Genomic DNA, 11,034 nt, shown 5'->3' with positions numbered 1-11,034 from the left:
CTAGGTGGCTCCAAAGCACCCGAACAGATCATCATCTGCTCACATTTTCCTTAATTTAAGCTGCCTAAAGTAGGATAAGAGAGCTAGTGCGATGGGTACAGTTGTTTGTTTTGTGTGCACGTCTTCACTCAAAAAGGTTTGACCTAGAAAGACCGCCGACAAAACAGCTCACAAATTGATCAAAAGGAGCACAGGGCCTTTTGTGCATGCATGAAGTCTTCATCCACAACTGTAAACAGTAAAAGCAAGAAGGAAAGAATGATTTTCAGACATGATAGAGGACATATACAGCATTAACGAATTCTATGAAATCTCAGTTCGCGTACTGTCTGGTATGCAAACGCCGTTGTCTTTGGACAAAAAACCAGTCATATTCACTTCGGCATTCTCATATACCAGATTGAAGAAAAAGATTTCGTCTAAAGAAAATTGAAGGGCCTGCTCAAAACAAAATTAGGAAGGAATTAAGTTTTCGGGGTCCTTTAAAATCGAAGTTCATGATCCATGCCCCCGATCAAATATAATACATCCTCAGATTAACAACTAATCTTGTCACAAACTGGTAACCGGACAAATTGATGATAGATTCAGACAGATCGAAAAACTGGTTATCAGGAAACAGCTTGTCTCATGAACAGCTAACCTTTTGAGCAACCTTAATTTATTAGTGCTCACTGACAAACCGCTTGCTTGAGATTCTCCATTACTAGAAACAATTGCTTGAAATTAATGATGCACGTCAATGCAATATATGAATCTCCATTTCATATACATTGTTCATGATTAAGATCCCCCCTTCTGTATCAGCGTTATCACAACTTCGCTAGCAAAGTTGCAGTCCTCAACTCATCAATCCTTTTTATGTCAAAAAAGTACAACAAGGGTCGAATATTCTCTCTATTCCTAAAAATTACATCTTTCTTTCTAGAAATGGTATTTTTATTATATTTTTTTTTACCATGCTACTCTTCTCTTGTAAAATTAAAAACAAATAAATTTCGTATCAAAACTTCCTGTCACATGTTAACGTATCAAGTGAATGACTGTTAATAATACTATTGTACTTTTTATATATATACGGGGTGTGGGGCCTATACCTTTATCAGACATGGTTTTATTAACTTTGATGAACGATTAATGGAATCAAGATTCAAACCTTTTTAAGTCTTTTTTTTTTTTTTTCTTTTCTATGCTCTGTTGCCAAGCAATTATCAGAAAGCTGGTTTCACCAACCGAAGCTTTAGAGCTTCGAAGTTCTACCTCAATGCTGATCCATAAAGCAACAAATTAAGCTTGAGAATGAGATCCACCGCGCGCTAATAGATAAACCCCTGCTGAAGTTTCCTGCTAAGTGCTAACCCCATATATAGTTTGCTTATATATCCAGTACTCTCTCTCTCTCTCTCCCTCCCTCCACGGAAGCTATTCCAAACATGGAAAGAAGCAGTCCATTCCTCATGTCACTCTTCGCCTTCCTTGTCTCTTTCTCTTCTCTTCCCATTCAATCACTCTCTTCCACAGACTCCTTTGTCTTCGTCGGCTGCACTCAGCAAAAATATGCTCCAAACTCACCCTACGAGTCCAACATCAACTCGCTTCTCACCTCCCTGGTTAACTCAGCCACCTACTCATCCTACAACAACTACACCATCATGGGCTCCAGCCCCAAGACGTGGTTTACGGACTCTACCAATGCCGGGGGGACCTCTCCATGCCAGACTGCGCCACCTGCGTCACTCGCTCGGTGAGCCAACTCGGCATATTGTGCTCCCAAGCATGTGGTGGAGCGCTGCAACTTCAGGGGTGCTACGTCAAGTACGATAACGCCACCTTTCTCGGGGTTGAGGACAAGACCGTGGTCCTGAAGAAATGTGGACCGTCGATCGGGTATGATACGGACGCCATGAGCCGTAGAGATGCCGTGTTGGCGGCGTTGGTGACCACCGGTGGGCCATATAGGGTGGGTGGCTCCGGTGATGTACAGGGTGTGGCGCAGTGCGTCGGGGATTTAAGTTTGGGAGAGTGTCAGGATTGTGTATCGGAGGCGATCGGGCGGTTGAAAAGCGATTGCGGCGGGGCAGTCGAGGGTGATATGTTCTTGGCCAAGTGTTATGCAAGATACCAAACCGGCGCTTCTCACATGTACTCCAACTCCAAGAATCACCCTGCAGGTAACCACCATTAATTTATTTATTTTACTGCCACTACTGGATGCTAGCTATTTCTGTGAAACTATTTCTCCCTCAAATTTATCTGGCTTTCTTTTGTAATCAAATTATCTACCATCGAATTGAATTCTTCAATTCCAGATCAGAGAAATACACGCTTTATGTATTTAATATTATGCTTATATTATTAACTTTTTTTAATTTAATCAAATAGATCACCTAGCTCGATTGAGAATGATATACTAGCCAGCTGCATGGTACTGGTATTGGATCTTTAAATTTTTAGCCATGTTAAACTCTCGAGAAAGATGTACTTTTTCCTTGAACGAAGAAGCTTAAAATGTGGAGCAAGCACGTGAGTTTTCATAGTTTTGTGATCAACTAATCATTACATGAGTCGATTCGGCTCTCCATTATTTCTTAATTTGCAGGCAAATCTAGCAATGATGGTGAGAAGACATTCGCAATAATCGTTGGATTATTAGCCGGAGTGGCTCTACTTATTATTTTCTTAACGTTCGTAAGAAAGGTGATCGAGGGACCTGGAGGTATGATCTTGATCTCTCTGCTGCATCATGCATGCCTTTAATTTAACCTTTAAGTTCGATAATTCTAATAATCATTTCAATCAGCATTAGAACCGAGAAAGCACAGAGCATTATTGACTCTTCCATATTATTTTGAACTTTGATCGACCTTTGGTTATTACTTTCTATTATGCAGGTAAATAAAATTATCATGTATTCATGAAAGTTATTGGGCACATGAGTCCCAACTTCAAGTTCGTCAAGTGATTTGCTTTTGGACCTTGGTGGCTGATCTTCGATCTGCTTCCTTTAAAAAAGAAAAAAAAAAAAAAAATCAAAGATGTTTTGTACTTTTCTAATTGATCTCTCTCCTCCTTTTCCTGGATTTACTTCATGATATTTCTTGCCTAGAGAGGGAGGATGAAAAGATGTGTAATGAGTCAAATAGCCAAAAAACAAAGTTGTAAAAAAGTGGCTATTAAAGGAGGCTAAGATTCCACTCTTTTTTTTTCCACTTGGCAAAGTTGTTTTGTCTAATACGAAAAATAGCATGTTCATTATGTAAAGCTGCAGATGATGTTCGGTCGGTGATCTTATTAATCAAGTAGTTTTGTCACCCTCGCGCGGCAACGTCGACGAGTCTATCTACTTGATTTATCCAACCAAAAAAAGAAAAGAAAAAAAAGAAAAAGAAAAATTCAGTCTTTTTAGTAATGTATTAGTTATAGATCATTATCATATTTTGCGTACGTAGTACCCTAAATACGATTTCCATATCATGTCTCTTAATTGGTTGGTTGCTGATCGTATTTACATTTACAATGCCTACACTTAAAAAAAACTCATTGTTGTAATATTTAAAATTAAAACAACACTCAAACATAGCATATATATATATATATATATATATATATATTATATATATGACAGTAACAAAGAAACAGGACTGTCAGAAAGCATTTCCCATGACATGCACCTAGTTTGACACAAGCTATAGACAGTCAACCAGGGCAAACGGCGTGTAAGCGGCTTTCGATGTGGTAAATTGGAAACGAACCGTTTCAGACAAATTGGAAACGTACCGTTTCACTCCACGAACTTTCTTCAAATTTTTGTTAGAAAAATCAACACAGCGGAAGGGATAAAAGCGGTAATAAAAGAGTACACTCTACGCACTCAGTGACACCAAGAATTTGACGTGGTTTGACAACTGCCTACATTCACAGAAAAAAGCTTCACTATTAAATAGTAGTACACAAGAAAATATTATAGAGAAGGAAGATTACACTCCACTCAACTCAACTCTCTTATTTTCTCTCAGAGCTCTCCGAACTCTCTCTCTTTTCTCTTCTTTTTCTTGGGTGTGCCTGAAGCTCTCGCATGGAGTTTCAATTTATAAGCGAATGTATATCGCATTACCGTATGAATGCATTTAATATGCATTCAATAGACAGTTGGGCGCTGGGCGCTGCGCGCTGGAGGTTGAAAAGCAAGCAGTCAACAATGACTGCTTGCTTGGGGCAGGGACTTCAACAATTTTTCCCCTCCCCCTCTGGATTTCCTCTCTTCCTCAATCCCTCCCTCTCTGCATTTCTTCTCTACCTCAAGAACTCCCTCTCTCGATCCTTCCACGAAGCTGCACATCCCATCGAAGACCACGAGTCAACAGCAGCTTAAAGCACCAAAGAAACCTCGACAGCAAGGTCCCTCCCCTCAAACCTGCCACCCTCCCTCCTGCAGCCAACTGATGGAAGTCTGATATCACAAATCACTGATGCTTTTGTCTTTAACCACAGCGTTATGTCGTCCTTCTCAGTTTCCCTATCTCGTCCCAATTCCGTACATCCAAAAACCAGTTAGCCTTAACCCTAGCCCCTTTCCCAGTTATCCTAAAGGCAAGCAATTTCTTCAAACTCTTACAATAATTTTTTTTTGGAATTTCAGTCCTTATATAGTTTTATATATTAATATTGCATATGCATTCTCATCGAAGATTAGCTCTGGAGTTGGTGTCCCATTCCTTGGAAACATGGGATTTAGCTGGTGGGTTTCTCTTACTTTTCACAAGAATTTTTCATGAAAAGTAAAGTTCTTTCACAGATGCTAGATATGCATATACTGGAGTAGAATAACTCGAGAGAAAGAAGAAAACAAAAAAAATAAAGAATTGTCCTTTTCCACTCCAATACTAGCACTGCGAATAGAAGATTGGTCAGCTAGCTGGATTATGGTTCTATCGGGCATTCTAGCCTAGAAGAAGAAGAAGATGAGAAGCGGGAATAGAATCCGAAATGCATTACTCAGTTTTTTGTTTCTTTTTTTTTTTTTTAATTAATAGCAACTACCACGTCATCAATCCACTTCGTCCGATTGCACGGTGACTATACGTAGCGAAAATCTATATATATATATATATGTATATATGCATGTACATGCAGATACAATATTTCTTCCCATGATTGATGCATAAAAGGGCCGGAGCTCTCTCAGCAATATTTGGACCATCTTGTTCTTCTTTTCGGTTAATATTGCTGCAATCCATCATTTAGTGGATTACACGTTGGCATGCACATATTATAAAGACAAGAAAAGGCTATTGATCTCTCGATCTCTACAAGAAAAAGAGAATAATATTATATATAATTATAAAATGTGTAAGCGTTGTATAATTATTTTAAAAAAAATAGGATCAATTATTAAAAAATTAATTTTATTTTATATAAATCCCATATTTATTTATTTTTATAAAAAAATTGTGTTTGTTCATTCCACAAATATAAATATCATTTCTCACAAAAGAATCACACAATATATCGACCTCCCATCAGTAGTACTGTTATAACTTCTGGGGTGAAAAAAAAGAGAGGTCATAATAAAGTTGGAGATCGAGGGAGCTACAACTCACGACATCACATTCCACGGCCGCCGGGGCGCGGGATTAACCGATATTGTATATATAGCTATATATGTGTGCGCTCTTGTGTGACCATTACCTTTGTCGACTTATCACATATTAAATATTAATATAAAGATGTCAATTTTTAACTGTACTTAAACAAGATTTTCATGTGCACGAGCATGCATGAAAAGGATCTCAACCATTACATGTTCAGATAAAGACAAACTTTTTAGTGTCCTTAAAGATTTGCATGTACAGGAGCATTAGAGGATCTAAAGTACTACTGAAAGTAAGAAGCAATATTCAGGATTCATTACTATGATCAGTAAATGCATAGGAAAAATAAAGGCAATTATCATCTATGTTTTTTTCCTTAAAAAAATCAATAATTAATTATGAACAATAATACATCAACATAATCGAATGAGAGTAGAATGAGTAATGCTATATATCATTCTTTTATCGCAATATATAAAATGTGTTACTTTTAATCACATTTGTATCGACATTTATTTCTTTAAAGAAAACGTCAAAGTTTGATATACAATATCATCACATCCTAATACGATAAAAGCAGTATGAGAGTGTAGCATGTATAATTTGAGTGCAATATAATAAGCGTAGTATAAATCTAATTCTTTATATAAATATTCGGATCAAGATGTTTTAGAGTTGGTCTAAACATCAAGGTCTAGAGTGGAAAAAATATAAATTTATTAATAAGCCTGCTCATCCGGGCCAGGTTTTTTCCTGCACGGTCCGAAACATTGATAACTTGGTTTTGGCCTGGAACAAATCCAGACCGGTACCTGCATAGAACAACCCGGGTACATCCTTTTTTTCAGGTTTGAATGTTTTGATTTTTTTTTTTTTTTTGGTTCCTTTCTAGCAACTAAATGGATAGAAACTCAAAAAGAAAATGCATATTACGTCTAATGAATCATCTATTTTATGATTTTTTTTACTCTCTTCTCCATGTGACTTTTTATTGGTGGTCAAGGAACATGTAGGTTTTGATTTAAAAAATTGAATAAATAGAATTTGAATGTTGCATCAACATTTTGTTCATGAAATAATATTCATAACATGTAGGTTTTGATTTTACAAAAAAAAAAAAAAAAGTGTAACCCAGAACCTGAGTTCTGAGTTTTTAAAAATCGGTTTCAATTCGGATTCTGGTCTAAGTTTGATCCGGTCTAACTCGGTCCAGGTTCCGGTCAGATTTTGAAACCCAAATTCTGATTCGGATATACCTGAGATCTCGAGCCCAAACCCTTAAAAAGTTAGTGATGTTAAAGAGGCTCACTAAAGACATAAATGCTATAAAATAGGTGACTCGCACTTTAAATCATAAAATTCGAACAAAAATTATTTAAAAGAAAATCTTTTAAGGATAAATAGAAAAGAGATTGAGAGGGAGAAAAAAAGCTTTCGGTGCCGGTAAAAAGTTGTCCAAGCCCAAAGTACATTAAAAAACTAATTATTGGGCCCATGCTGTCGAACATATATACTACTGTAAGCATGCATTCCTACGCCAGGTACTGAACTTGCGTTGGTCGAGCCATCCACTTTTACTGTCCAGAAAAAGCCCAAACACACAGATGTAGGTATAGATCTTGAATATTAAAAACAGAGCTCTTCTTTTCTTTTTGCTTTTTGTAGGTAATAATGCAGGTCCAGGATATTAGTAGAATTATATACACGTGGCACATATAAAATAGAGAAAAAGACATCTCAATAATCTCTTTCGAAAGAAAAGCAAGAACCATGAAGTATATTCTCACACTCATTAAAAGGACTTTTGGCAAATGCATATATAACCTAAAGATCATAGATTAATCATTAAAACTAAAGAGAAGCAAAGAAGGCAGCTCATTCTTCATACAATATTTCTCAGAAAATGATTTACACAATATTTTTCATAACACTTTATATAATAATATTTTAAATGAAAGATATTTTTGTAAAATATCTTTTAAAAATAACATTATTTTATAAAAATATCTTCATCTTATAACATTATTATGAAATATGTTGTGAAAATATATTGTGTATATCATTACTCATATTCTCAATCGTATAACCAAAAGGGATTTCCAAATTATGGACTGCATGCAAACATAATTAATGCATGGCTACAACTTTTGTTCTTTATTCCAATCATGGTTGCATATACCCATCTCATTATTATATATACACTTCATCAACTCTTTATTCCAATCATAGTCGCTCGCATATGAAGAAAATAACATGAACAACGAGATGGCTAAGTTAATGCAGAATTTTTTTTATGTCTGGTTAGCTAAATTTTATCTAATATTAACATATGGCTAAGAAGCAAACTTGTGAGTTTAATTAAGAATATAATCTAAATAATTACATTTATTTCTTTTCATCAATTTAAAATTTAATTTTTGAAATAAGTGCTGATTTTACTCCGGTTTGGATTGAAAACTCATCTTAATTTATCATTATAATTTTATCAAATTCTCGCACAAAAAATAATAAACAATTCAATTTTTTTAAATCTTGAAACAATAATAATATTAAAAAATAATATTATAATAATCTTTTATTTAATTCATTTAAAATTATCTCAACTTATTTTTAAATCTAAACGGAACCAAAATATGATATTAAATTAGAGGTACCGAATTCGTTAAGGAAAATTGAAGATTACACAAATTTCGGCAATTATCGATCGTTAATTAGGAAGGCCACTGTCCAACTCTCCTGAACTACAACCCCTACGGGAAGTGTTGGGCCTGAGGCCGGCCTTGCCAGCACTGGATCTTATTATTGCCTACAGCTGGGCGTGATGAAAATACGGGACCAAAAACCCAAATCCAACCAAACCTGTTCAACTCGCTCAATCTACACGCAACTTTTGTACTGGAGTTAACCTGATAATTAGTTTTTAGTTTTTACTATTGTATAGTTTGTTTTTGATATCTCGATCCAACCTTTAGGAGGATTCTAGACCTTAGATAAAAGAACTGTTTTGGAATAAAAAAACCAAAATCTGATTACCCGAAAACGACCTTGACACCAAATGGATTTTCTGTTTTTTAGTAAAAAAAAAAAATAAAAAGGGTGTGTAAAACCTGATAATTAGTTAACCATGCATATTTCAGGTAATAAACGTCTCTTTAGTTGCGTAAGATGTTTCTAAAGACAGCCGGCGCTACCACTCTCTCGAATGTCCTAGATTAGTGTTAAGTCCAACAAGATCAAGGCAATATCAGTGTGAAGCATGCATGCATATATCCAATGGATGTCGGTGAAAAAACAAATATAACAAAAAAGACACAGATGATAAGCCCTTACTCAAGCTTCTGGATTCTCTTCGATCTCTCTCTCTCTCTTCCTGAGCTTCTGGATTTTTCCCGATCACTGACAGAATATTAATAACCAAACCGCAAACTACGAAGGAGCTGCAAGAGAGCAAACAAACATCATAGTCCATATTCCATATGGCTGATAGTGTACTTGGGCACCCTTTTAGGCGCTTCTTCTGGAGCCCTCCGATCTTCCGAGAATGGTCTGTACCGACGGCCTTAGTTGACTGGCTCGAATCCCCCACTGCTCACATCTTCAAGATCAACGTCCCAGGTACAACGCCGTCTCTCTGTCTGTCTCTCAATTGAATTGACGGATGCTCTCTGTTAATGGGTTATCTTATTGTTTGTTCTCATATGCTACGAAGTTGACTAGATGTATGTTTTTCTTGTATAAGCAGCTCTCCCCCTCTCTCTTAATCTTTAAATTCTTAGTGTGAAATTGTGAATCTTTTGTGGGTTATCTTAAATGGGTATTCTGGTATATACAGTTTCGACGAGATTATATATATAGAGTTTGCTCTGGTGGCTCTTCTCAGTTGAGCAAGTTTATGTGAATAGGTTTCAGCAAAGATGACATAAAGGTGCAGGTAGAGGAGGGGAACATCTTGCGCATAAAAGGAGAAAGCGGGAAAATGGAGGATCCACATGAAAAAGACGCAATTTGGCTTGTAGCCGAGAGAGGCACCGGCAAAGGGGGCTTCTCCCGGGACATTGAATTACCGGAAAATGTGAAGGTGGATCAGATTAAGGCTCAGGTGGAGAATGGCATTCTCACTATTGTTGTCCCGAAGGATACAACCCAAAAGTCATCCGGAGTTAGAAACATCAATATCACTAGCAAACTCTGAGCTCCAAGCTTCTAGCTTAATACGATTTGAATACCGGTGTATAATGTACTGTGCATGTGTGAATAATGGTGCATGTGTATTGTATAAAATGCCCCAATATGTAAATGTTTTTTCTCCTTTCTCCTCTGTTTTATCACCAAAACTAGCTTGAGATGGTTTGAGTGGATTTTCATCCCACTGATCACCATTAATGGACCTATCCTACTAAGCAAGCCGGCCGGCAAAGTTCTTATTCCTTCCGCCGGCCCGCAATCTCGATGGATGATTTCTGTAGCATTTATTTTATGGTAAGGTTTGACCCGATAAGAATCTTCTAACTCAATCTACCTATCGATTAAACCCCAAGAGTTTGTTGACGAGATTAAAACCTATGGCGTCATTTCCCCGACGACATCATTGCACAAGTTGACCGGATTCTTCTAAAGTTCAGAATTAAGAGCGACTCAAGTTGGAACACCAATAAGATTGAGATCCTTCAGAATTTTGAACGAACTATATGTAGAACTTCGATACCTCAGAAGTTGGTTTACAAGTTTTTTTTTTTTCTTCCTTTTACCCTCCTTTATTTTTACAATTTTTCATCTCATCTTATTTAATTATTATAATTTTTTAAAATTTTTATACAAAATAAAATATACAATTCAAAATTTTCAAAATTAAAAATAAAAATAATATTAAAAATATATATTTTAATAATATTTTATTCAACTTCTAATTTTAATTTCAATTCATTACATCTGTAAAAACATCCTTAAATTAAGATCCGGATGAGTTGAATGGTTGGGACAACATGGTTGGAGTCCATAATGGGGGCAATTAGCTCTTGCTTTTGGAAGGACAGCCCTTCACTGCAACGATATCTGGTCCCTCTCTCTCGACCTCTCGATCTCTATGGAAAAAAACTGAGCCCTAGCTGAGTGGGTCGTGCATAAAACTTGAAGTTGAATATGTGCTTCTGGATCAACATTTTAACATAGTGGGACCGAATTAAGTGGGCTGGGGATGGTTATTAATCAAATTGGGCTGGGCCTCATTAGTTGTGGAAAGAAATATTCAAAGACAATACCAGACCTATTAAACTGTTACATGTGTTTAAACTCTTCAAATGCCATAAAAGTTTCAATTGAATAAATCCTTTAACTATAAAAAGATTACATAAAAATAAATTTACAAATATAATTTTTTTGTGTCTGAATTACTTTTCTTTCAATTATTAGGAGGACTAGAACTTAAATATCTCCAAAAAATTTA

General features: G+C 36.1%; 2 protein-coding genes across 2 annotated transcripts; both read left to right on the top strand.

Moving 5' to 3' along the window:
• Positions 1–1,160: 1,160 nt before the first annotated feature.
• Positions 1,161–3,261, top strand: LOC121250791 (plasmodesmata-located protein 7). The gene is given in 4 exon segments (XM_041150007.1): positions 1,161–1,662; positions 1,665–2,171; positions 2,600–2,716; positions 2,892–3,261. Coding segments are annotated over 4 exon segments (861 nt in total). The 5' UTR covers positions 1,161–1,433; the 3' UTR covers positions 2,900–3,261.
• A 5,622-nt stretch (positions 3,262–8,883) lies between these two features.
• LOC121250794 (15.7 kDa heat shock protein, peroxisomal) lies at positions 8,884–9,903 on the top strand. Its single transcript, XM_041150011.1, has 2 exons — positions 8,884–9,206; positions 9,494–9,903. Exons 1-2 carry the CDS (start codon positions 9,068–9,070, stop codon positions 9,781–9,783), a joined length of 429 nt encoding a protein of 142 aa, XP_041005945.1. The 5' UTR covers positions 8,884–9,067; the 3' UTR covers positions 9,784–9,903.
• Positions 9,904–11,034: the final 1,131 nt, after the last annotated feature.

Source organism: Juglans microcarpa x Juglans regia, chromosome 2D (assembly GCF_004785595.1).
Source record: "Juglans microcarpa x Juglans regia isolate MS1-56 chromosome 2D, Jm3101_v1.0, whole genome shotgun sequence".
In the NCBI taxonomy this organism is placed as follows: Eukaryota; Viridiplantae; Streptophyta; class Magnoliopsida; order Fagales; family Juglandaceae; genus Juglans; species Juglans microcarpa x Juglans regia.
The sequence above is the reverse complement of the archived record's forward strand: the minus strand, read 5'-3'. Positions and strand labels throughout refer to the sequence as shown.